This window comes from Epinephelus moara, chromosome 16 (assembly GCF_006386435.1).
Source record: "Epinephelus moara isolate mb chromosome 16, YSFRI_EMoa_1.0, whole genome shotgun sequence".
Classification (NCBI taxonomy): Eukaryota; Metazoa; Chordata; class Actinopteri; order Perciformes; family Serranidae; genus Epinephelus; species Epinephelus moara.
Window position 1 is genome coordinate 37,265,357 of NC_065521.1, and position 27,311 is coordinate 37,292,667.

General features: G+C 40.9%; 3 protein-coding genes across 5 annotated transcripts in view; 1 reads left to right on the forward strand and 2 right to left on the reverse strand.

The window, feature by feature from the left end:
* LOC126403462 (membrane-associated guanylate kinase, WW and PDZ domain-containing protein 2) overlaps positions 1 to 11,554 on the reverse strand; it is a 61,236-nt gene extending 49,682 nt beyond the window's left edge. For 2 of the 3 annotated variants that reach the window (XM_050066142.1, XM_050066144.1), the window contains exon 1: positions 10,688 to 10,932. In XM_050066142.1, coding sequence (XP_049922099.1) covers positions 10,688 to 10,770 — 83 coding nt within the window. In that variant the 5' untranslated portion in view covers positions 10,771 to 10,932. Of the gene's footprint in view, positions 1 to 10,687; positions 10,933 to 11,264 lie in introns of those variants that run through there. The other variant, XM_050066143.1, reaches the window with a different exon arrangement.
* Positions 11,555 to 14,314: 2,760 nt separating this feature from the next.
* On the forward strand, positions 14,315 to 23,334 carry gpkow (G patch domain and KOW motifs). The gene is made up of 11 exons (XM_050063898.1): positions 14,315 to 14,519; positions 14,758 to 14,927; positions 15,542 to 15,687; positions 17,104 to 17,210; positions 17,914 to 18,118; positions 18,252 to 18,384; positions 20,132 to 20,309; positions 20,420 to 20,540; positions 22,625 to 22,694; positions 22,927 to 23,012; positions 23,095 to 23,334. The coding sequence occupies exons 1-11, from the start codon at positions 14,332 to 14,334 to the stop codon at positions 23,221 to 23,223; spliced, it is 1,533 nt and encodes a 510-aa protein (XP_049919855.1). The 5' UTR covers positions 14,315 to 14,331; the 3' UTR covers positions 23,224 to 23,334.
* Positions 23,335 to 23,397: 63 nt separating this feature from the next.
* pqbp1 (polyglutamine binding protein 1) overlaps positions 23,398 to 27,311 on the reverse strand; it is a 6,564-nt gene continuing 2,650 nt past the window's right edge. Inside the window, exons 2-7 of the mRNA XM_050063899.1 lie at positions 26,024 to 26,091; positions 25,808 to 25,919; positions 25,576 to 25,676; positions 25,246 to 25,428; positions 25,093 to 25,150; positions 23,398 to 23,828 (exon numbers count right to left, since the gene is read on the reverse strand). Coding sequence (XP_049919856.1) covers positions 23,678 to 23,828; positions 25,093 to 25,150; positions 25,246 to 25,428; positions 25,576 to 25,676; positions 25,808 to 25,919; positions 26,024 to 26,090 — 672 coding nt within the window. The 5' untranslated portion in view covers position 26,091 and the 3' untranslated portion in view covers positions 23,398 to 23,677. The remainder of the gene's footprint in view (positions 23,829 to 25,092; positions 25,151 to 25,245; positions 25,429 to 25,575; positions 25,677 to 25,807; positions 25,920 to 26,023; positions 26,092 to 27,311) is intronic.

The window sequence follows — 27,311 nt, forward strand, 5'->3', positions numbered from 1 at the left end:
AGTAAGCATGTTTGCGCTTCCAGTTCCCTCGTCTCAAAGTCAACAGGTGTTTGAATAGATTTTTGATTAAGTGCCTGAAATGAGGTCTGTGGTTAGCACGAGCTTAAATGATATGTGAAGTTGATCGTGCTGAATAAAACATGGAAGCATCATAAATCTTTGTTCACAGATCTTATATTCTGCAATAATCCAAAACCAAAAGGAAAAATCCCATTGGCTTTTTGACAAGGGAACTATAAGGCAATGCTAACTTCCAGGCTGCACCACTCTATGACAATGTTAACATGCTGATGATAGCAGGTGTAATGTTTGCCATGTTCATCACCTTAGTTTAGCATGTTAGCTAATGCTAACATTTGTTAATTATCAGTAAAGACAGTATTAATGGGAGTGGCGTTAGTTTTGGAGGTATTTGGTCAAGACAAATTAAAACCTGATGACCTGATGATGGTGCTAGATCAAAAGTCAGAGGCTCACCAAAATTATTATGATTCATCCTGGGGAGGGACATAAGTGTTTGTACCAAATGTCATGCCAGTCCAATGTCATGTCACTAGAGGAAAAGTCAGGTGATCATGAACATAGGGCTGCAACCAGCTGTTATTTTCATCTAGAGAATAATCTGCCATTATTTTCTTGATTAATCGTTTGTCAATAAAATGTCAGAAAATATTAAAATGTGCCTGTGTAAGTTTTCAGAGCCAAGGTGGTGTCTTCAAATAGTATGTTTTATCCAATCAAGTCCAAAAATCCAAAGATATTCTGTTTATTATCATGTATGACAAAGAAATGCATCAAATACTCACAATTAAGAAGTGTGAAACCAGCAAATGTTTGGCTTTTTTGCTTAAAAAAAACAACAACTCTGACTCAATTATCAAAAGGGTTGCCAATTAATTTTCCGTCGATCGACTAATCAGTTGATCAACTAATAGTTGAAGCTCTACAGTAGGTCTTGTAGTAGGATTATTCATCTTGGAGCCATGAATGTCTGTAGATAATATTATGACAATCCATCACATAGTTGTTGAGATATTTCAGTCACAAAGTGCTCGACTGACCATTACTGCCATCCCTAGAGCCGTGCCGCTAGCGTGGCTAAAAACATACGCCAGAGGAATTACATAGAGCCAACAATATAACTATTAGTTATAGAGCAGGGCACAATATATGGTCTCAAGGACATCTAGCCCTATAAAAAGAATGCTCTATTGAGATTTCTGACCTTTAGGTCAGAAAAGAGCTGACCGGTACATATCTTGTTTCACTGACTTCCTCTCCACCAGCGACCTGCTCAGGATCTCCACAGCCTGCAACTCTGGCCTTACAGTGTAATTTCAAACCACAGAAATCTGTCAGTGGCAAAACACACATCCTCTTGTCTTCGAGTCTATTCTTATGGGTTGTTTTTTATTTACTCACCACATTTGTTTAAATCAGAAAGCATAAAGCAAATGCTCGAGGCTATTATGACTTAGTGTATAGTACAAACAGCTGTGCCACACCACGTTTTCTGTTTGAAATAAGCCTTTTAGCCCTGATGTGCATAAATACTCATGCTCGTACTATCCAGAGAACATAAACTGCTCATAGTTAATTAACCACAATAATTAAATTTTCTATTAAAAGACAGAAACTGTAATTTAAGCTTCATCTTAAACTTAATATCCCAGTGGTTGCACTGTGATAATATCTTGTGGTGCAGTTGTGCTAATGCTAAGATTTGAGGTCCTGTGCTATTAAATTCTTCCCAGTGATTAGTCTAAAAAAGCTGAGGCCATTTTACCCCCTGGCAGCTCGTAGTCATGAGCGAAACATCTTTATTACAGGACAAATTAACTAAGCGGTTATTTCAGGTTGGATCTCGAGGGTGTTAATTTATTAAAGTTACACAGATGAGCTTTGCTACAGAGTTCAATAATTCAGAGTCAACTTGAAGCAACAAATCAAGGGCACGAGGAAATAGCACTTGACATTAGGGTGTAGAGCGTCTTGAAAGACCTTCAGGAAAAAAGGGCGTAGGCAAAACATCAATTAGGATGAGTGAATAATTGAATTGCTCAGGAGAAAGCAGCTCTAGCAAATCGAAGAAGAAAACAACAACAACTTGTCCTGACAGATTTATCCAGCAGGGTGAAGTCCAAGGTGCTCATATTTCTATTTGAAACAATGCTTCAAAACAACATCAGCAACCGATCTGCATGGCTTTTACTGTCGTTTTGGCAGCTCAACACCTATTCTAACATCCCCCCTGTATCGGTGACATTAGTGAGGCTTTATGGTGAGAGCAGTGACTGTCAGCTCTCGTGATTCTTCCCATGTTCCTGATGTCTATCTACATGCCGGCCCTCATCCCCATCAAAGCCATCTCTCAGCCAGTAGATCCATCTCTGACATAATCGGCTTTGACCACGGCAGAGTTTGTTAAACTTCTGCAAAGATGGGAAACTTTTCACACAATCAGCTTTTGCTGTGAGATGCTGCTCTAATTCTCAGTTTGATTGTTTAACTCTCAATGCTCATGCCACCGAACAGCTTTTGTGCACTACACGAGCATCAGAGTGGGTTTATGCTCATAAAAGCTTCTGTTGGTTTGACTTGATGGAGCCACGTTCGCTCTGTTGTCCACATTCTGTTTCCGCTCTAAATGAGGTCTACGATAATGAAATCAGCCTGTTCAATTAGCTCAGCTAGAATGCTCTATGAATTTATGTAAGCGTATTTGGTATTTTATGCATGCTCACTGAAAGTTCAAGAAGGCAAATAGTTGTCTTCCCTAAATGTGAATTTTGGAGAATATTGATGGACTGACTGTGTGTTTTGTCAGCCTGAATGTGACCAGAATGCGTAACAGCTCCATTTGTTGGTCGCTCTGCAAGTGCTCGCAGTGAATAAACAATTGCAGAGACTCGAGGTTCTTTATAAGCCTGTGTAAGCCAGACTAAAGACAACATGCCTGATGGTTAGGCCTACATATCAAAGTGGGCACGTGCACCTAATGGTATACTTTAAAGGGGACCTATTATGCTTTTCCTTATTTTCTGTCATATAATTCTACAATTTTTGATGTTCCCAGTAATCCCTGTGAGCAAAAACCTTAGGTTTCAGTCTATTTGGAATACTCACATTACATAGCCTATACACTGCTACATGAAGCTACAAGCTAACGTCAGGGAAACATGAAATTTTGGTTACCCATGTTAATGTTAACTAGTCCATACCCATTGAGTACAGCATACCATACCATGACTTAGTCACACCACAAATTAGAAAAAAACAACAACATTGGGCCACAGGGGGAGCCACAGTGATCGGTCGCATTTTAGCCATTTTTAAGCATTTTTCTGTTGTTATAGCGCCACCCAGTTGCCAATTAGAGTTAAGTTTCTCCAGTCACCTTGAGGCGTCCTGTTCTACATATCTACCAAGTTTAGTAAAAATCAATATGGCGGTTAGGCCTAGATAAGAAATTAGCTCTCTAGCGCCCCCATTTTGTTTGATGGGGTCAATAATGGAGGGGTCCCCTCAGATTATGTGTGGTCATATGCCTACAAAGTTGCGTGGTGATCGGTGAAACCCTTGAGATGTTATACACCTTTATGTGATGAGCCACGCCCTCCACAATATTCATTGCCTTATAGAAGCTCAGTTTTAGTAAGTTTTCCAACTTTTGCCAAGAGGGAACTTTAGATATTGGTCCCTAGATTATGTTCACTCAGTTTCATGCAGATCGGTCAAACTTCCTAGGAAGAGATGGATTTTAAGTGTTTTTCAAAAAATTCAAAATGGCGGAAAATCTATTTAACCTGAAGTTATGGGTTCTTGAGGCAAATTTGTTCCTCATGAGGAGAGGCATCTCTGTGCAGTTTCATGTCTCTACGACATACGGGGCATGAGATATGCCCATTCAAAGTTTGCAATTTCAATCAGTTGCTATAGCGCCCCCCTTTGGCCAATTGATGTAATATTGCTTCATTTGCATCCTCCCATGACCCTCTACCACTGTGCCAGATTTCACATGGATTGACACAGTCAGTGAGGAGAAAAACGTGGAACAGACACACACCCACAGACAGACAGACAGAGTTTTCGTCATTATATAGTAAGATGGGCAGTCAGACATGTTCCAGCGTGTCCAATTGTGAAAACTTTGGTTTAGAAGCTTTAATTGATGACTTTTCACATCAGAAAGTGCTGCTGTACCCTGTTACAGTCATTTCACTTGCAGCGATGGTGCAGAGATGCCGAGATATGAAAGACCTGGAAACACTGACCAATCAGAGCTGACTGGGCTTTTTCAAAAGGGGGGGTTAAAGAGACAGGGTCTAAAGCAGAGCTTCTCAGACAGAGGGGGAACACACAGACAGTATGGGGAAAATAAAGTGGGTTTTTGACCATTAAAGCACGTAAACATGTCCTAGTAGAAACCTTAAAGACAAGTATGAACCTGAAAATGAACATAATAGGGCCCCTTTAAAAGCACAACTGTCATTTCACAGTGACCTGAAACAATAAATTTTGTTCATTACTAATTGGCTGATCCACAGAATATGAATCAATAGTTCTGATAGTCATGTTATCATCTTAATCATTCAACAAATATATTCACCAAGTGTCTTCTGACTCAACTTTCTCTCATGTGAGAATGTCCTGCTCTTATTTCTTGATATCATTGTTAACTGAACTATTGACTGTTTTCATCATAGATTAGTCCGCTGAGTATTTTTTCAATGAATCAGTTTAATTGTTAAGTCTACAAAATGTCATTACAAATTCACAGAGACCAAAGTGATGTCTTTAAACGTCTTGTCCAAAAGAATCAATGAACTATCATGACAAATCCTCACATTCAAAGAGTTGGAACCTGCAAGTGTTTGGCAATTTGTAATATCTATAAATAGGTTATGAAGACATTGATCTGCAACCAGACAAGATTTTGGTATTGGATGTGTTCTGGTTTTCATTTGTAGTCTGGGCAGTATTGACCAACCACATTTGAGTGGCAGGTAAACAGTCTGTGTGGACAGGCAGAACACATTGGCAGCAATGCAATCTCAGAACCCATCGGCTGTCATCTGATAACGATTTAGCTTTATATTGGGGTTGTTTTTTTAAATTGATCTACATTCATATGCAACTATCTGTTTAGAGAAATGAGAAGTGCACGAAAGAGGAAATCTTTACCCAGATGTTTGCTTGATGATGAACTGATAATGATAATGTTTTTTGTTGATTAACTAATTGATCAATTGTCTAATTTCAACTCTACTGGGCCTATTTTTTTTTTTTCCACAATGATTTAAAGACTAAACAATCAATCGATTAATTGAAATAATTGTTAGTTGCATTCCTAAATAATTCAAATAAATAGTACATTTTGATTTAAAGACTTTTTTTGAATAATCCATTTGTATAAAAAAATATCAGACTGTGAAAAATGTGCATGAGAAGAAGATATTCTTTTTTAATCCCCGAGGGGAAATTAAATCTTTTTCACTCTGTTGACATACACACACAGGCTCGAAATACACACATACACAAACGGGACCTATACATGCATTAAATGGAAAGATGTCATAGCAAGGGGGCTGCCCATAGACAGGCACCCCGAGCAGTTGGGGGTTTGGTGCCTTGCGCAAGGGCACCTCGGCAGTGCCCAGTAGGCGAACTGGCACCTCTTTAGCAACCACACTCCATATTTGGTCCAGATGAGGCCTTGAACTGGCGACCCTCAACTTCCCAACCCGAGTCCCTATGAACTGACAACTGAGCTACTGTAATGACATCAAATGTGTTTTTTTTTGTCTGATCAACAGACACAAATCCAACAACTATCTGGTTTATTGTCACATAAGACAAAGAAAACCAGCACATCGTCATAACTGAGGAGCTGGAATCAGTGAATGTTAACGTTTTTGCCTCAAAAACAATCAATCATCAAAATAGTTCCTGATTAATTTAAGTCAATTGACTGATCAATTTAGCATTCTACATTATACAACACTGATTTTAAATGTAGTGTACAATACAACGTAAATCTAAGATTAACATCATCAACTTTTCGGCACATTGTCAGTATCGGCCAATATTGGCTTTAAAATTAACTTTAAGGATCGGCCAACATGCTTTGTCTTATTTGGCACAATGACTGAATATTACATATATTTAAAAGTATTCTATTTCATGTCTCCATCTGCTGGTGGGCCGTCACGATAAGAGTATGCATGCATAACATGATGTTATTTCCACTACAGAAGACTTGATGATCACCAAAATTAGGTGGGAAAAATGTGGATATACCGATATCGGTATCGGCATTCAGCCAAATGGGTTGCTAAATATTAGCATATCGGAGAGTGGGAAAAGTCCAAGATCATGGATCCCTACCAAAAATTACATAATGAAAGTCTTGGACCATCTGCCATGTAGTCACAAAGAAGGTATTTGTGCCAAGTTCAAGACAGGTGAGGTAAACAAACCTTTAACTTGAGCCCATCCCACACATCCAACAACACTAAGCTCCTCTTTTCACTCTAACCTGTAGTGAAGCACACTGCTCCTAATCTCACAGCATCCTCCCACAGGCGGTGTTGGAGGTCAGACAAGTAAGGCATCTTAAATAACCGGTGACCTTAAATTCATCTGAACGAATAGACTGGTGTAGCGGCGGACAGATGGAAAAAATGCACAAGAACGTTCCCGCGACTTCGACTTTGCCGTCTTATCTGACATCTGCGCCCTGACCTCTCCCTGACGAACATTTACACCAAACAGTGCGAGCAACGTGGGGTGCACTAAAGCTCCCTGATGCTCACTCACTTTTAAATCTAGGGCACGCGAGTGCTCAACACAAAACAGACAGCAGTGGCAGATTTAAAAATAAAAGATTAAATGCTCGTGGGCTGGGAAAAAAAACAAAAAATATCTCTCTCTGTCATACAAACGGAAACATACACACGGAAACATTCCTCTCTCAATATAAACTCAATACATGAAAAAGCTGATAAGAATACATGAAATGAAAAGTACATTCAATATTCTCTGCACGCCATCGATAAATCCATCTATTCAAGCCTGATTTCATGAAAGCTGCTCTCGTGTTTACTACATACAAAGGGACTTAGTGTCAGATTAAAACATTGTTGTGTGTTGGAGTGACACACACCTGACGGGATAACACGGGCTCGGTGATGCTCCCTTTGGGGAAACGGTGTCTTATAACGTCACAGGATCAAGGTCAAGGTAGGGGGCGCTTTTTAGGAATGCCACAGTAACAACAGGTCCTCTTGCTCAATCTGCCTGGATGCATTACACCCCTCACTGCGATCAGAGATGAGCTCTCATCAGGAAGAGAGAGCGGTTTAATTAAACAGAGCAAATCATCTTCTCAACAATGATGACGGATAAGAGAGGCAGAAATGGGAAAAGCAGGGAGAAAATTAGGGAGGAGAGGATGATACAGGAAAGTAGAGCTGGTGGCAGCTTTGAAGGAAAATGGAATAAAATGGTAGAACCAACAGAGAGGAGGGAGAGGTAACCTTATGAAAGAATGTCTGAAATCATAATAACAAAATGAATTATTCATGAGGAAATGGAGGGGAGGTTCAGTTCACTATAATGAGCATTTTTGTGAGGTCGCAGTTTGGTAACCTAAGCAGGCCTTCAAGTGTGTGTACGTGCATGCGCGTGTGTATGTGTGTGTGAGTGTAAGAGAGATACTGCTGATTCAGTAGGGATGGGTGAAGGTGACCCTCGCCTGCTCCTGCTGCCTGTCTCACCACCTGATATTGATCCCAGTTGTCCAACTCAGATCTGACTCAAGGATACATGGATTCATTGCCTTCTTGACATTTCAAATATGGCAGTGTGTAAACTGTAACCTCACACACTATCATTGATTAGTTATTGATCTGCTCCCTCAGTCAGAGTCTAACCACTTAACAGCGTCTTATCCAATCCCAAATTAAATCTCGATGTATGGAGGCAGTGACGCCAGGCCAGCATGGGAATGTTGTTGTTGAAATTTCATATCAGACTCCACATAAACTGTTGGGAACTAAGAATAGAGTCGGCTACAACTGCGGAATCCAAATGCAGTGGCTGGGAGCAAAGGTTTGGACCACAGATGGGAGAATATGCCTGCGTAGCCCTGCCCCGTCAAGGGTAAACTGCCTTGCACATAACACACAGCCCACACACACACACACATGCACACTTTGTTTTCACCCCACCTTAAAACAGCAGCATTAATATGCATGATGCCGAAGGACACAGGAGGTACATAATTAGACAATCAACAACTCCCAGATGACGTGCATTACTACGACAGGAGGAGAAATGCACCTCACTTCATCCTCCCCTCTCGTTAGCGGCAAGAGCGGAGTCATGTTTGTACGTCGACATGCATTTCCACTTACTGTCTGTTCAAACTTGGGCTGAGAACTGGAATCAAAAGAGGACAAACGCAGAATGAAACCAAAAAAGGCTTTGCTGATAGTTATAGTGCAAAACAGGTGCTGTGCTGGGGGAAAAGCAAACAGTGTGAGGACCAGAGCAGCATGTGTGGACAGTCTGACACCACATGTCTCTCCTTCCCTTCCAACAAATTAATGATTCATTATAACAGCATAACCTTGACTGCTCTCCAAATCCAAAGCAATGCATAGTATTAAGTCAGGGTCAAACATCCATCTCTTCGAAACAGGCTCTCTGTATCGAGCAGGGACACACCCTAAACAAACAGCAACAACACAGAGAGAGAGAGAGAGACAGAGAGAGAGCTGCGAGGCACACTACACACATGCCTGCACACACACCTGGCCGTGAACTACAGAGCACGTTATGCAAGTCAGTCTGTTTCTTATGGCAAAATGGGCACAGGTGCATAAACGTGGGCTTGTGTTTACATTTCATTAAGACAATTTGCAGCGCAGGAGATTGAAAATGTTAAAAAAAGAAATGATGAAAAAGTCTCAACAAACTTTTCTAATCATGCAAACACATACACACAACCATATGCTTCTATACTTGCGAGGACCCTCATTGACATAATGCATTCCAAAGCTACTTACCTCAACCTTAACCATCACAACTAAATACCTATCACCAACCCTTACCCTTACCCTAACCTTAACTATCACATCTAAATACCTATCACCAAACCTTACCCTTACCCTTACCCTATCATTAACCATCACAACTGAGGATCTATCCCCAACGCTTACCCTTACCCTTACCTAAACTATCACAACTAAATACCTATCACAAACCCAGGAGGTACATAAGGTACCTCCTGGGTTCACCAGCCCTTACTCACCAGCTCACCAGCCCTTACTCTTACCCTAACCTTAACCATCACAACCAAATACCTATTCAAAACCCTTACCCTTACCCTTACCCTTACCCTCACAACTAAATACCTATCCCCAACCCTTACCCTTACCCTTACCCTATCCTTAACCATCACAACTGAGTATCTATCCCCAACACTTATCCTTACCCTAACCTTAACCATCACAACTGAATATCTATCACCAAACCTTACCCTTACCTTCACCTAAACCATCACAACTACATACCTATGACCAACCCTTACCCTTACCTAAAACATCACAACTAAATACCTATCACCAACCCTTACCCTTCCCATTACCCTTACCCTATCCTTAACCATCACAACTGAGTATCTATCCCCAACGCTTATCCTTACCCTAACCTGAACCATCACAACTAAATACCTATCACCAATGCTTACCCTTCCCATTACCCTTAACCTATGCTTAACCATCACAACTGAGTATCTATCCCCAACACTTATCCTTACCCTAACCTAAACCATCACAACTAAATACCTACCTATCCCCAAACTTACCCTAACCTAAACATTCACAACTGAAAACCTATCCCCAACCCTTACCCCTCCCCTTACCCTAACCTTAACCATCACAACTGAATACCTATCACTAACCCTAACTGTTACCCTTGCCCTAACATATACCTAATTCTAACTTTAACCTTAAAACCAAATCTGAACCCTCAAACACGCCTTTGAAGGTCCGTACAAATCCAAAGGCATAGGTTCGTCACAACATCGGGGAGGACACATGAAACGGGAGGTTTGGTGGTCCTCCGCTAAACAAATGTTGAGCATCAAACACTTAATTTCCTGAATTGTGATGGATTTATATGCACCAATTTGTGCCTTTTCTGCACCAATTTGTGGTGTAAACATTTAATTTTGTCCAACTAAAAGTCCTCTGATACTTTCATGTTTTATGCACATGCTCTAAGTATTCAGGGCAACATGTCCTGTGCGTTACCCTTGAAATTTACCTATATCCAAAGGTGTGGACTAGGCACAATGTCCTTACTTTCCAAAAATGTCCTCACTGTCAAGGTCTAAAACTCCCAGCGCTCACAAATATATATGTAAAGGTACCCTCATACAAATGCACACATCCTGTTGAAGGAGGCAAAGGTAAACTTCATGTCAAACTGACACTCTTATCCCTATTAGATCTGCCACCATCATCACAAACCCACATTGCTCACTCCCTCTTACACACTGACTAGTTTACATGCACACACACTCCCTCTCTCTCACACACACCCTCTCTGTCTCTCACACACACACTTGGGTTAGACACAACAGATTCTCATATTTCTCATATTTAGGGAAAATACTTACCTGCCTTGGCGCTGACACACACACATTCTTTTCAAGCAGTTGAGCCTTTCAAAGAGGATCCGTTTGAACGCGTCTATATACATCGACCCGACTGAGGTTAAATAATAAGACTTAAATAAATACGAGCTGTTTAAAGAGCAGCCTGCAGTGTATGTAAGTGTGTGTATGTATGTGTGTGATGAAAAGCAGTGTGGGGATGCAGTGATGAGTATATGGCACCACCACCGTATCCCGGAGAAAGTCAGAGGCGATGTGCACGGCTGACGGGATATTTGGACAGTGATGCTCTGAGAGCCGTGGTGATGTTGTAGAGAGAGGAGAGAGGAGGGAGGAGAGATAGGGAAAAATACTCACACACACATGCTCACACACACACACACACACACACACACACACACACACACACACTATCGGGCAAATCTGACAGCGGCCGCTTATAAATGTAGCAGCTGCTGCACAGCTATAGGCAAAGCAACGTGGAGGATGGATACATGTCATGGTCAGACATTGCTGTTTAACTTGTGAGGAGTGTGAAGCCTGCTGAACAATAAGTGCTGCACTTTGGAGAATTTCTTACCTTCATGGTCGCTTTCTTCTCGTCAAATCCGTCCTGCTGGCCTCCGCTGTGCAGATCGTGCAGATTAATAACAATCAGCACATGCTTTGAATGTATTAACAGCAATCAAGAAGGAGAAGACAAACGTCGCACTATCGATCTGCCCGGGTGGAGGTGTCATTGAACTGCAGGCGCGGTTGGTGATTTCAGGGCGCGGAGCGTCAATTGCCGAAGATCAGATCAGATGAGATAAAGGCTGTGTTGTCCGGTGCAAAGTGTGGTCAGGTTGATGATCCTGCTCCCCCCAAAAGAGCACTTTAGAAGTAAAGAAACAGCGATAAAAGGCAAATGAGAAGGTTATATTGGGGAAGTTAAGGAGCACAGAGGGGAGGGAGTGAAGAGTTAAAAGTACCGCCCCTTATTATTCTCACTCTCTGTGCACCTGCATCAGCAGCATCACTTTTCGCTTACGAGTTGGAACCAGGATTTAAAGGCGTGAGAACCACATTCAAAAGGAAACTTTCCAAGAATGTTCTTTATCCAGTTGTGACGAGTGTCAGTTGGCAACTTTATCAAACTATCAAAGGTTTTGACCAAAATAATAATAATAAAAAGATTGTCTGGAGCCCCAAAACATAAGCGAGCTTCATATGAAGGTAACACAACCTTTTAAGTCTAAATTAGCCTATTAATATTATTAATAAGTCTAAATGAGCATTCATTAATATGCTTTAGGCCAGTGGTTCCCAACTGGTGGGTCGTGGTCAAAAAGTGGGTCGCAGGTCAATTCTGAGTGGACCGTAAGTGACTGCAAACATGTCAAGTTTGTAAAAAAACACACTTTATTTTGAAGTACAGTGAATTTGTGGTAGGCCTACAGAACTTTTATTTTAAAGTGCCATTTTCCAACATATTGTCACTCTGACCTCGTCACCTATTGACGTTTGGTCATGGACTCTCCACGTCAACATACAACACGCAAAGTACCCTGGGTGCGCTGGTTGTTGACGTTCTGGGACACCATGTCAAGTTCTCTTCTTTCAAGATACACTTCCGTTTTCACTGGAAATTTAACGTTTACATACAGTCTGTTTTAAAATAAATGCACCACATCAGTACAACACCGTGAACATCCGGAGTAGTTGGGGGTTCAGTGCCTTGCTCAGGGGCACCTCGGCAGTGCCCAGTAGAGGAACTGGCATCTCTCCAGCTACCAGTTAACACTCCATATTTGGTCCAGATGGGGACTTGAGCTGGTGACCCTCCGGTTCCCAAACCAAATCCCTAGAGACTGAGCTACTGTCAGCCCTGAACATGAGCTTCTCTCTCTCAAAGCTAGAAATAAGTCTCAAACTATGATGTCATAAGGTATAAAGTCTGGAGCTGCTCCATAGACAACCAGCACGTTTACACGACATTAGAGAAAATTGATTTATTGTAGTCTGACTAAAACCGGACTTTAAGAATACATGTAAACATGTTAGTCCGACTGAAATCGTACTAAATTGAACTTCTCAAAGTCGGACTAACACACCTAGATAATGTGATTGGGAGTCATATTACTATTACTATACTGCATGTATACAGTCAGTCGGACCAGAACTGGCCAAGGCGCTCAGCTCATGCTCCACAGTATCCACCCTGGGCTTTGACCCGGAAGTCAAATAGCATTAATTGCATAATGACAGAAGAAGCCAGTAACAACATGGTGAAATCTACATCCAGAGTCGTGTATTTTTGGATGGACAAGGAGACACAGTTCATGCTGTTTCAGCTCAAAGAGTTAAATATTTTAAAATACATGGATGGGAGGAAAACACTGAATGGAGACCTGTTAAAAAAAGTGGTGAAACAGCTGAATGACACTGCAGTTTTTGGTTTGTGACGAAATAGGTCCAGTATTAACGAGTTGAAAGGGGGCATATCGCCACCAATCGAAGCAGAGTTGGACATACTTGGGTCAATAAATTGATTCCCCTCCCCTGCTTGTATACTAGTCTAGTTGAGCTGTGACTTTAGCTCGACTTAACTCTGCATGTAAATGTACAGAATAAATTAGAGGCTGATTTTATGGACCCACAGAATGTTTGTTTTCTTTTTTATACCTAAATGATCTTTATTCTATTGTAGTGTTCTTCGCTCTGAAACAGAAAATGTTCCCATATACTCAGAACATTCCCCTAGGTGCTCTTAGTGTCATCTATAAGATTGTTCACCATTTATTGTCTATGGAGCAGCTCCAGACTGTATACTTGATGACATGACATCACATATTTTAGTTTTAGCACTCTAGTTTTTGGATTAAGGAGAGAGTTTTTCATGTAAAGTAATATTTGGACTGTCTTAGATCATAGGAATACATGTATGAAGACGTTATGGTGACATAATTTTGGGCGCAGCTTGGTGTGATGATGTTCCATAGACTCATTTAGCCACGTGTTAGCAACTGCCTCTTTTAAAACACATAGACACTCCATTAAAATATTGACTTTATTCTTACCTTTTTAAAAAAAAAAGATTTTGAGATATATTTTCAACATCTTTCTTTTTGAAATCTGGAATGTACATAGCTATTCCATGTATTGAATTTATTCAATAAAGTTTGGAAAAAATTCAGTTCTGCAACTTCATCTCTAGAGGCCACTAAATCATACATACTAGTCCTTTAAAACAGTGAAATTATACAAAATGCAAAAATGAATGAATGCATTTTAAAGTGGACTACAGGCTGCAACAAATGTAAAATGCTAAGAAAATGTAAATATTAATGCAGTAAGACTACCATATTGCAACTGTTGCATTAACAATTGAGTCGATGATATTTTATTTATTTAGGAATCATAAAGGACACAAATATAATTGTCTTTTAAACTGTATTTCTTTTTTTTTTATTGCCTTGCTTGCTCTCTTCTATGTGGATTATAATATGCATTTAGTCTACACTGTACTAATGGATCGTTGTACCTTTAATTCTGATGCATGATGGGAATTGTAGTAACTCGCTAAGACTGGAACAAAACCAGTTTAGCGATACAAAACTACAAGATCCAGAATTCAGTTCTCTTACTTCTGTTGGGTACAAACAAAAATGGCGTCGAACGGGGAAGATGCGGGTTCCCTCACGACTGTTGTTCCTGGGGAACAAGAAGAGAGAAAAACGTTTTCATTTGGTTTCACTAAGACAGTTAGCAAATTTAAACCTTCGGCTGTCGACGCTGCGATCAAGAAAGATGAAAAGGATTACCTGACAGGAATTGACGATAAAGAATTGCAAAGGTAAGCTTCGTATGCTAATAACCAACGTACCGGTTTCGTTTAATATACAGGCTAGCATCAGCGTTACCGTTACTTATTTCATTCTGACATAGCTTAGCTAGCAAGTAATTAAATTGTTGTAGGCGTTGTTAGCAATTGTGAACGAAGTTTATACCATATCTCATTATATTAATTATAAGTAAAGCTTGTTATGAAGCGGCCCTGACTGCTAGCTCGCTAACTTCATTCTGTGCTGCAGTTCAAAACCATCGGAGAAGCCCAAGGAGCTCATCATCCCTCTGATCCAGAAGAACCGCTGGCACAAAGCGGACCGAGCGGGCCACAGTGAGGCGAGCGGAGGCAAAACACAAGAAACAAGCCAAGACAATGACTCTGTGGAGTCTCAGGCTGTCAAAGAACTCATTGAAGGTATGTGTATTCAGAAGATATGGTGAGCTGAGATAACACTTACCCAAAAATATTAGTCCCAAGGGAAATTGCTTTGCAGCAGTTGCAATACAAAGTGGAATAAGAGCAGATACAAAGAGTGCAAATTTACACAAGTCTAAAATACCACAATATTAAGTGAGAGATATGTAATAAAGATAACAGTAACGTGAAAACTAAATGTCCAATGCCAAAATAAGCCTACCAGTATGGCTGATAGTTATGGAAAGGTTCATTCCTGATGTTTGTACAGTGTCAAATTCCAGGTAGTATAAGAGCTCAAGAGTGCATCATTAATGCAAAATGTTCATGATTATGTCCATGACATTTCCTTTCCTTTAATGCCTAATTATTGCACATCATGTCCTGTGAGTCAGTTGTGAGGGGTTAATGACAAGAACTGAATGTAGTCCACGCAGTAGTCTATGAGAGAGGAAGAAAAGAGAGCAGATCAGAGCTGAAAAGGATGCTGGAGCCACCTCAGGTCCCCATATCTCCACCGTCTATCTGTCGACCTGAGGTCTAAACCCATGTTTAGTGTGTGTGCATTACCTCTTATATAAAGCTCCTTATAAATCTCCAATTTGTGCTTATAGACTCCCGGAGGCAGCTCGATCAGTGGCAGAATGGCCCTCAGTCAGGAGCCAACCTGAACCTCTCCATCCCCCTGTTGATGCAAAACAAAGTGCCAGATGGCTTTGAGGATGGAGACCATGTAAAGGTGGATCTACGGCCTGAATCTGTAAGTATAGATTCATATTGTGTGATTGAAATGTTCTCTAATCTGAAAAGAAGTGCACAACAAAGAATGCAAGCTGGACTCAGCAGTTGCGTCAGAAAAAGATAAATCTTGATTTGATCCTTTGGATGAAGTCTTGATTAAAGACTTGCTTGAATCTTTCTAACACACTGTTTAAAAACAAGTGTTGGAAATGTACTTTGAAGTATTTGGTCAATTTATCAGTTGTGTACTTGTTATTCCTGTGACAAAGAGTCTGAGAGTGGAAAACAGGTCATTATATTTCAATATGTGCATTATTGTTAGGTAAAGTAGAGGACACAGTCAAGTCATAGAAAGTACACCCACACATGAGAGAAATTTTAAGAGGTGAAGGAAACTGACTGATTCACAGTCTTAACTGAAATTAGGTTGACAACATGAAAAAATATTTTCCACTACTAAAGTCATTTTTTATTGTGTTGTACTATATTAAAAACACTCCTCTCTATATGTAGATCATTTATTATTATTTTAGTAAGCCTTGATGGTGGCTTGGTTTTGCTGCCTTGCTCAAGGGCATTTATATAATAGTTGTTATTAATTATTTATATTATTATTATTTTTTAAATGGTATCAGATGTGAACATCACAATATAATCTGCTAGAGAGGCTTTTCGGTGAGCACATGAAAATGCCTGACAGTACAAAAAAATCTGGTAGACTGGCTACTTTGAGTCAGACTGAAATTTGAGTGTGCGAAAGTGCTGACGGTCAACTGAGTAGAATAACACCCCTGTGTGCATATACACAGTCATGCGCATGCGTATGTGTGCAGATGACTTTGTCAGTACATTGGGGCTTGGGTGGCAGACAGGCGTCAACAGTCTCCCCAGAGACATGCAGGCAGCCAATCGGATCTCTTTTCCTTTCATCAGAGGCCTCGCGCCTCGTCACTGTCATCCCATATCTGCTCTCAATCACTGCAGATGTGTCTGTCAGAACATGAGAGCCAGGGGAAACTTGCTCGCCATGCCCTGGAGCTCATTTTAATGCAGCCTGCTCTGCAAGAGAGAGCTACCAGGCAGCCTCCCTCAGAGGAAAGCCTTTCTGCGGAGACAGAGATGAGCGGGGCCATTGCTCTGATGAGGGCTGCTGTGGCTGCTGCCTGGTGACTTCAGTCAGCCCGGGCTGAGTCTGACAGCCTGGAGCCAAAAGGCTGAGTAAGACTGGCATCACAAACTGCTTCTCTGTCAGCCGCCATAGTTTTTTTATGTGTGTTTTTCAGAACTCAAACATTACATAAGCACCTGAGCATGTTAGCCCTGATAAACATTTTTAATGCAGAATGTGGTGTCTGTATTTCTCTGGTCATTTAAGCATTTAATGTATGTGTTTTGATTTTTTTAAAAAGATAATGTCATCGTATGTGTTTGTCAGTCGTCACAGGCAGATTATGACAGTGTTCCTGTTGAGGCCTATGGGCTCGCCATGCTGAAAGGGATGGGCTGGAGTAAAGAGGAAGGCATTGGACGCACATTTAAACAGTAAGTAACAAACAAATCATTTACTCTCCTAATTTAACATTAGATGTCACTTGCACCACTGTGGCGCTCGAATTAAAGCTGAAAAAATGACGAGTGCACAGACAAAAAAAATAATTGGCAACAGTTACTCCTCATGATTGATTAATTGCTTACGTCATTTAATAAGTAAATTTGCTCAACATTTCTTAGTTCCAGCCTCTCCACTGAGAGGATTTGCTCCTTCTCTTAATTTTATATCTTTGTAAACTGAATATCTTTGGACTTTGGACTGTTAGTCCGACCAAACTGACAATGGAACATATTGCAGTTGTAGCCCTAGATTGAATACCAGTTAAATCAGTGTTTGAAATGGTTAAAATTTAACCACCAGTAAATGTTTCCACATTTATATTCTGATCAGGATATTGAACTTTAGTGCTCATTGCTACTGTCAATATTGTAAAATTTTAATGATTTTGCCCATTAACCTGCAATGATATTATAATCTGCACTTCTATAAAAGCACTTATCATAGGAAATAGTGTCTTTTGTTTTCCCCATGAGGAGAAGCAATTGACAGGATCACTCATATTTGTTCTCAAGTGGCTTCGTTCCCTCAAACAGAAGATGTCTGTCTCAAGCTGCATCCACCTCGTGCCTCTTTCACATCCTGCACGTGTTAGTTTCTTTATTGATTTCATTCTGTTGTTCCCTGTCTGCTCAGACACGTGAAGCCAATCGAACACCAGCTCCGTCCAAAAGGTTTGGGTCTTGGAGCCGATCGTTCAGCGATAAAGGACCTGGAGCCCAGCAAACATAAGCGCCCCCCCAAGCCAGGCGAGGAGAGAGAGAAGGAGGAGGAACTAGTGATGGGTCCAGGCGGCTGTGTTCTGGTGCAGTCTGGGCCACATAAAGACCTCTACGGCAAGGTAGAGATAATCTGAGATGCGTTTGCATCCATAGTCATCATTTATTGTTTCCTTAAATGGAAGTAAAGTTTTGCAAAACTACCTGTTTTAATTCTATGTTTTGTTTTTAAGAACTTTTATTCATGTGCTGCAGATTGAAGGCGTCGATGCAGACAACGCTCGTGTTGTGGTGAAGCTGGCTATTGGCGGCAAGTCTGCAACAATCAGCCAGTATGCTGTTAAACTGGTTGGGCGCAAGGAATACGACAAAAACAGCAAAGACCTCAGTAAGTAACTCTGAACAAATTAAATAGATAAAAGTTTACATTTATGGAATGGATGCTGATGGGACATTTTGTTTTCCTTTACACCAAATTAGATGATATTTCACAACATTTAGAGGTCACCAAATGCTCTATTCTGTTTTTTTATAACTCGTACACCAGTTCTATGTAATGACAGTAGCAATATGATTCAGTTCAATTACACAGAAATGACCAGTCATGAACTTCAGGTTGTTTGTTGTTGTTGGTTTACTTAAAGTTGTCACATGATGATTATCGCTGCCTGTAAAACAACATACTGTGTACAACTGACTAAATATTGGTACTGTCGTTCAACATATTTTAGTGTGAGTAAACAGTAAATGTATATTTTTCTGACGCGCTAAGCTCTAATTATCCCGTCACTTCCTGAGAACCTCCTTGACAGCTGGAGACACGTAGCCATGGTAACTTGTGCCAGCCTCCACTCTACCTGCATCAATGATTTGTGAGAATTGTAGAGTCTGAACTAATTTATAATATATATTATGCCTGGTTAAGTAAAATGTTATGCTTACACTTAAAGTGAAGTGTTAATGATGTACTGCCTTGTTTGCTGTTTGCCATTGTTGTGAATGTTATTGTCACTACGAGATTGTTTGCATACCATAATATTTCACTGGAAATAGTATGTGTAGCTGTCTTGCTACCCCTGTGAGTTCCCCACACAGACACACAGATTCAGCCCTCTGTCTATGTGCAATACTTTTATTTACTGCTGCCCAGCACACAGCAACAAAATCAGTCGTCAACATGTGCCTATGGCTGCCTGGCTCCCCCAGCACGTCTCCCAGTCCTTTTAGTTTTAAACCAAAAACTCAGACAGTGTCCTTCTCCTTGGTCTGGGCCCCAGTCCTCCGAGGGCCAGCACACTACTGCATGAAAAAGGGAGAGATGTAATCAGAACAATCCAGCAGCAGTTGTGTCAATCATCTCACCTGGTACTTCTCTCATGAGCCATCCCCCCACCTCTCCCCTGCATCTGACCATTAACTACACCCACCTCCACAGTATGCAATTCACATACTGTGGTTTCATACTAAGGTTTCAGACATACTATAAGACCTCACATACTGTTTCAGTGTACTACATAGCATGTTTGTCTGGAATCTCAGAGGCAGCCTCTGTCTGAAGTTTCCAGTTGAAGGAACAACACTGAAGCCATCTGCTGTTGTTTTTTCAACTGAATTTTTTTAGCGACAAGTCTGAAAATTGCTAAATTCAATAAACCTGATAAACTTATTTTTAAAGCAAAAACGCCCAAAGATTCACTTGTTGCTACCTCTCAAATATGAATATTTAAGAACTCTTCTATGTCAGTGAATTGAATTGTTCTTGTTTTTGGAGTGTTGGTCAGGCAAAACAAGCTTTGGGAAACTATGATGGGCATTTCCTGACATTTATTAGACCAAACAATATATCAAGAAGATAACTGGCAGACTGATCTGTAATCGAAAATAAATGTTTGTTGAAGCATTAGTTGTGTGGAGAACTGACTGGGCTAAACAGGTTTGTCCTTTACTGACATTTCAGCCTGTGTGGAAAAAAAACAGTGAGTCAGCCACAGCTTTTATTTTCAGTAATAAGAGAGTAGAGACTAAAAACACAACCACTCAGAATCACACACAGTCACAGCACAGCAGTGTATATATTTAGATGTTTGCCACATTTCACTTAATGCGATGCTAACCAGGTTTTCCCTACTAACCAGGTCGCCTCAGTAAAGCCCACAAAGACAAGGAAAAGGAGAAAGAGCGACAGAAGGAGCAACAGAGACGGGAGGAGAAAGAGAGGCGAAGTAATGGTGACGAGGTAAAACACCATTCTTCAGAACGAGGGGGAGGAAAGGATGACAGGAAGAGGAAACACAGAGAATCTAGTCAAGACAGGTACATTTGTATTCTTAAAGTGCAGCTATTTTTATACACTCTACCACACTGTAGTATTTCTCATTTCCATTTATTGGTTAGTGAGTTGTCAGTTTGTTTTTCCTCTGCAGAGAGAAGCCTCCAGCGAAAGAGACAAGGCGACCACCAGCTCCCCCCTCCTGGCTCCAGAGAGACTTGAAAGTTCGCTTTATAGACAAAGCTTTCAAAGGGGGCAGGTACTACAACTCAAAGGTACTGATAAGCCACATAAATATTGCATGATTGTCAAAGTGTCTTTTCTTTGTATCAACTTGCTCAAGCCTCCTTTGGGATGTGGAATCCAAATGCTATCATCAAGTTTTAGACCAGGGAGCTCCGCGTCATGCCAAACAACGTCCCTTTGCTGTTCTAAAATCAATGTAAAGCACGGCCTCTGGTGGCTTATCCATTCATTTTCAACCGCTTCTCTGAAGCCGGGTCGCGGGAGCAGCAGGTTGAGCAAAGTAGTCCAGATGTCCCTCGCCTCAGCAACGCTTTCCAGCTCCTCCTGGGGGACCCCGAGGTGTTCCCAGGCCAGATGAGATATGTAATCCCTCCAGCATGTTCTGGGTCTGCGCCGGGGCCTCCTACCAGTGGGACGTGCCCGGAACACCTCTAACGGGAGACGCCCAGGAGGCATCCTGATCAGATGCCCAAACCATCTCAATTAACCCCTTTCAACGCAAAGGAGCAGCAGCTCTACTCCAAGCTCCCTCCGGATGTCCGAGCTCCTTACCCTATCTCTAAGGCTGAGCCCAGCCACCCCATGGAGGAAACTCATTCAGCCAACTGTATCTGCGATCTCATTCTTTCGGTCATTACCCAGAGCTCGACCATAGGTGAGGGTTGGGACGTAGATGGACCAGTAAATGGAAAGCTTTGCCTTCCAGCTCAGCGCTCTCTTCACTACGACATAGTGGCACAGTGCCCACATCACTAAAGACACCGCGCCAAACCGCCAATCCATCTCCTGCTTCATTCTACCCTCACTTGTGAACAAGACCCCAAGATAATTGAACTCCCTCAGTTGAGGCAGTAACTCCTTCCCAACCCGTAGGGCCCAATCTGCAGTTTTCTGGCAGAGAACCATGGCCTCAGATTTGGAGGTGCTGACTATACCTGGCAACGTCTCTTAAAATAAACACACAGCATGAAAAACTGCAATAATTTACTGATAATAAATTATCATTCTTCTGCCATGCAAAGTAGTTGTTCAGTGACACTTAGCAGAACGGTTGCCAAGCAACACACTGATGCAGGGGAAAATTTGAAAGGGCTGATGTTCTGACTAGACTCACAAGTCAGTCTTTAGACGCTTAACTAATGCTTAACTAAAGACTGATGACTTTCTCCCTGATTTTGTGTTTAGATGGGCGGATACAATTTCAGAGTTTTAAAAAACTCCCTACGTTGCAGAACTAATAGTAAATCCGCAGGGCGGTCCTTCAGTGGCTCGCTGAACTCTTGTGCTTCTGACTATCAGAAGGCGGAGTTCTCTGATTGTCTGGTGGCGAGACTATGTTCTGACAAATAGAGCCACCTGCTCAAAATGACCTACCAGAAGCGGGTGATCTGTCGGAATGGACCATTTCAGTAGCTCATTTTGTCAAATAGAAAATATCTCATATCAGAATGTGCTACTACTTCTAAATGTGGTTAAAAATGTGGGCATTTCCTCTGGAATATATTGTTTTCACATCTTAAATGCATTGCAGATGCATTCTTAATGGTAGCTCGATTTGTAGGAACACTGTGCTTTCTAATTCTTCAGCAACATGGAGCCAAGAAAGTTCACCACATGGGTTCTAGTATACCTAATGTTAGTAAAAAGGAAAAAAAGTTCTTGTCATTGTTATTGCAATTCCATTATAACTACGTATGTATCTACCAACAACAACTCATAGGCTCACTCTCCCCAAGCTGTTGTCACTTACCAGTAGCACGGTTACTTGCTGAGTAGCCATCCTTCATTATAAAAAAATAATATCACTAGCAATTGACAGCACAACAAACGAAAAGTGAGCATAATAGGCTACAAATAAAAGCCAGTCATAATCAAAGACTGCAACTATCTGTTTTATAACTGAAATGGTTCAAGTCACCAGGCTTTTCGTTCAGTTATATTTACACATCGTATTTTAATTATTTTTTATTCATTGCTCTGAAATATACACTGTTGAAAGAGTAGCACAGAAAAACTATGGAATATCGCACCAAATCTTTAGCTGCACTGTTGAAATCATTCTAAGTGTTGGATTTTTGTCACAGCTGTTAAAACCAGGCTTGTTTCCTTGTAGATGCGTGTGGAGGACGTCCTGACACCGACCACCTGTGTGTGTCGAACTGAGGAGGGAAGACTGTTAGACGGTGAGTCATCAGTGTCATCTCAGTCTCTGCTGGTGTTAGTTTTCTCTCTTTGCTCTGGTGTTTGTTTTATTCCATAATTAGAGTTGTACAGGAAATTCGCAAAATGTGTTGTAACCATTATGAATTTATAATAAAGAAACGATTTGTGCTTTATTGGTTAAGATCTGATATAGATACATTAATGACGTCATAAAATTCTTGAATAACCGTCTGTTTGTTTCTCTAACGGCAGATGTGAGCCAGGACATGCTGGAAACCATTGTTCCAAAAAGTGAATATGATTCTGTAATGGTTGTACTGGGAGAGCACAGAGGACAGGTAAACAAAGCATCATCTCTCCTGCAGGGTGTGTGTGTATGGTTTGTTCTGTTACTAATCTCTGTTATATTTGTTCGGTCAGGTTGGCCGTATTCTCCAGCGGGACAAGAACAAGTGCAGAGCAATGGTGCAGCTCGACCGACACGAGGAGAAGGTGTTCACTCTGGATTATGACACCATTTGTCACTATGTGGGAGCATCTGATCACTGATTCAAATATTCCCCGTCCTTTTTCATCCCATCTGAAATGTCTGTTTTGTTATGTTCAAAAATTATGGATTTTAAAGCATCGCAATTTTGTAATAAAATATTGTCAAGAATTTTATTTGTGCAGACATTATTACAAGATCTATTGCCTCACCATAAAGAAAAGTACCGCTGAGTCTTTTTCACAGTAATCTTTAAATTTATTAGCAAATGAAGTCCAACAATGACTTTAGTAACAACAAGAAGGTCACTCTTCAGGTCATATAAAAACATATTTACAACTGTTCTACATGAGTATGAAAGCACTGATGGTGTAAAATCTCAGCACTCAGTTTCTGACATGTTTCAGAATGAAATGAAAATCATGAGATGTCAGTCTGTGACGGCAAATGTTAAGATGTAAGCAAAGGGAAGACAGAATGTACAGCACAGTCGTCGTTGTCTCCCAGGAGCTCGGCTCACTCCTTGGGTATCTGGTTTGCTGCATTAGCCCGAAGCACGGCTCCTGGACTTGGGTATGGCCGCTGCTGGAAGAGAGGACCCGCCGCCGTGGTGTCTGCACCCGTCTTTGCTTCATTACGCTTGGGCAGGCCACTTGACCACGTACCCCTGTGAAGATAAATATGTTTGTATTGTTAAATAATTTGGCTTTATACATTTTGCTCACACCTTAAAGGGGCATTCCACCAATTTCACACATCACAGTCATGTTTAGTACAAAGACTGTATAATGTCTTCTGCGGCTCTGCAGGAGCTATATCAAGTCTGAGAAAACACTCAGTTTGCTTTTACAGACTGTAACAGAAGTCCTATGTTACAAACAGGGTTGTGGAGTTTAAATTATGTGGCTATTTACTAGGCAAGGTCTAATGAAAAGGTGCGTTAAGCTGCATTGTGGGAATTGTAGGATCCAGAGTTTTTAAAGCTTGATCCGAGCCTTGCATAGCCAGCTGTGCCTGTATTGGAGAAAGATCTGGCCGAACCCATTGTATTCTGCACTGAGGTAAAAAAAACAACAACAAAAACACTGGGTTGTTCGAATTTCTTTAAACCAATCATAATCGTCTTTGATGACACTCTAAGCTCAGGATGCAGCAACAGTGCCCTTGAAAAATCAGGAGGGAACTTATTTTGGTGGATAATTTGCACATGGGTAAAGTCCTGGCATTAAAATGCCTAAATCCCCATAAAAACAAAATGTTTTAGTGTGTAGGCTGCAATCTCGGAGGTTGTTGTTGTTTCACGCACAGTGCTAAAGTGATGTCTGGAGATGGGTCTGGCTATATGAGACCAGTTTCACATAGCAACAGGGATTTTGGTAACGTGCAGACAACAGAAGAGGAGGAAAACTCAGTCTGAAATAGACAGCCAATGGCAGACTTATATGCCCAGACTACATACTGTAAGCCAGACTAGCCTGACACATAGCGGTTAGAGATGCACCGATTTATTGGCTGAACTCTGGTATTGGTCAATATTTGCCTTGCTGATGGCCATCGACCTATCAGCAAATAACATTCATTGCTGGCAGCGGCCGATGTTTTTCTGTTTGAAGTTGGGCTCGGACAAGAGGCTAGAATACCCTGCTGCACACGTGTGGTTTGTTTTCATGTGCGCTTCCAGTCAGCAACTGTTCTGCATCTCACATCTTGGATGAGAAGAGAAATGGACTGAGCTGCAACAAGGAGGGGTGATTATCTTCGTAAAGAATAACATGCCTCTTACTTACAAGTAGGCTATGAAGTATCTGTGAGTTTTGCTTTTTTTAAATTGTTAATACTCGGGAGAAGATGCGCACTGTACGATCAGCATCAGCAAAATTTTTATTTTAAACATCAGTATCGACCAAGATGATTCTCTGTTAATACTGTACCTCGGGGCATCAGAATAAGCACTTGGATCCATGGGGTCCATCTCGTCGTCTTTTCTCCCTGAGAGGAAAATAAATCTGTAACATCCATTCATGTAAAAAAAGTTTGAAAATGTGTGTGTGTGTGTGTGTGTGTGATAGAGGTGTCAACATTACCTCTTTTGCTTTTACTGTACGGAGCTATGTCTTCTCTCCTCGGCTTTCTTCTGTCTCTGTCCCTCCCCTCGTCCCTGTCTCTGTCTCTGTCCCGTTCCCTGTCCCGGTCTTTGTCTCTGTCCCGCTCTCGCTCTCTGTCGGGCTTCTCATACGGCCTCTCGACTCTTTCGTCTCCTCCCTCGACTGGAAATAAATAAGGGCAATAAATACAAAATAAACCAACCAACCATTTTCCCAATTGACGATCAGACCTGCAAAGATTTGTGGTGATAGGTTGATAATAAATGCATCATCAAAATGTTATGTCATGGAGGGTCCATAATGCCATACCTCTAATTTTCTTGGCAGGTTTTGTTACCACTGCACTTGGGTCATTTGGGGACAGCCAGGCCACCATATCTGTCTCCACATTCCAGTAATAAGGAAGACCACTGTGGGTTTAAGGAGAAAGAAAATCAAATGGATGAATGTGCAGAAATGAAATAATAATAAGTGACAAATGATGAGAAATAATGTCATAAAATCATAAAAACAACTTATCATAGAAATCTGGTGCACATACCAAGCAGGGTCGAACACTTTATACCAGTTTGGTGGTAGATTCTCCAATCTGGTGGATTCATAATCTACGTTGTTGTCATCGTAATCTTCAGCAATAATCTCCTCATCTGCCTCTGGATTAATTGGAGGAGAACAATTGTTACATGACACATCAAAAAAATGAATGAAACGTAAAGAAAAATGTCTGAATGCTGTGGGCCAAAATGTTTTCTACTACCTTGGTCTGACGGTTTAACAATCCCTCTCTTGGCCAGACGGGCCAGCAGTGCCGGGGGTAGAGGCATCCTGCAACAGAGAGATTGGAGGATTAATTCATGATGATGATGCAACCAGGACTGCAAACCTTCATCCACTGACTTCAGCAGCTGGAAGCCGGGATACACAGATAATGGTCTCTTTCAAATGAAAAAAAAAAAAGAACTCACCCAATCATCCAAATATATTGGGTTTTATACGAAAACCAACAGAGCTTCATTTTTTACTTCTTTATGGACTTTTGACTCGTTTCCATTCGAGGGCTGGTTTTGTTATTATGTTCTTAGATATGTTTCTTGTTCCCTGCAGCTGTCTCACCCTTGTCTTTTATGTGTGTGGATTGTTTTTAATGGATGCCACACAGGTTGAAGCCAAATCTAAATTTCCCACAATGTGGGACAGTAAAGTGAATCTTGAATCTATCTCAGAAAATATAAATATATGTATATTCTGTTATTCATGAATTGAATATATGTAAAGTTTTTTGTTGGTATTTTTGCTTGTGTGACAGTAAACTGAATATCTAAAGGTTTTGAAGTGCTGCTGAGAAAAACAAGCAATTTGATGACAAAATATCAGTCATTTTAGAAAATTTCTAAACCAAACTGATCGATTCATTGCAAAAATAAGTGCCAGATTTACCAGTAATTAGTTCGTTGCAGCTCTAACACCAGCATAAATTTCCCCGCTGAAATTGGCCCATACTGACTGTATGCACATTTATCTGCATCTACAGCTGTTTTTTTTTTCTTTTACCACAACAGTGGCTTAAAACAAAACAAAAAAAAAACTATAGTGTTTGCAGGTGTGGATAACTTAAAATCTATTACGGTCAAATTTTTGCAGCGTAACTGTTTAATCTCCCACCATCACTGCAAAGTACTTACAGTGGTGTGAAAAAGTGTTTGCCCCCTTCCTGATTTCTTACTTTTTTGCATGTTTTCCACACTTAAATGTTTCAGATAATCAAACAAATTTAAACATTAGTCAAAGATAACACAAGTAAACACAAAATGCAGTTTTTAAATGAAGGGTTTTATTAATGAGGAAGAGAAAAATCCAAAGCTACATGGCCCTGTGTGAAAAAGTGTTTGCCCCCCAGCTCCTGTTAAAACATAACTGTGGTTGATCACACCTGAGTTCAATTTCTGTAGCCACACCCAGGCCTGATTACTGCACACCTGTTCCCAATCTAGAAATCACTTAAATAGGACCTACCTGACAAAGTGAAGTAGACCAAAAGATCCTCA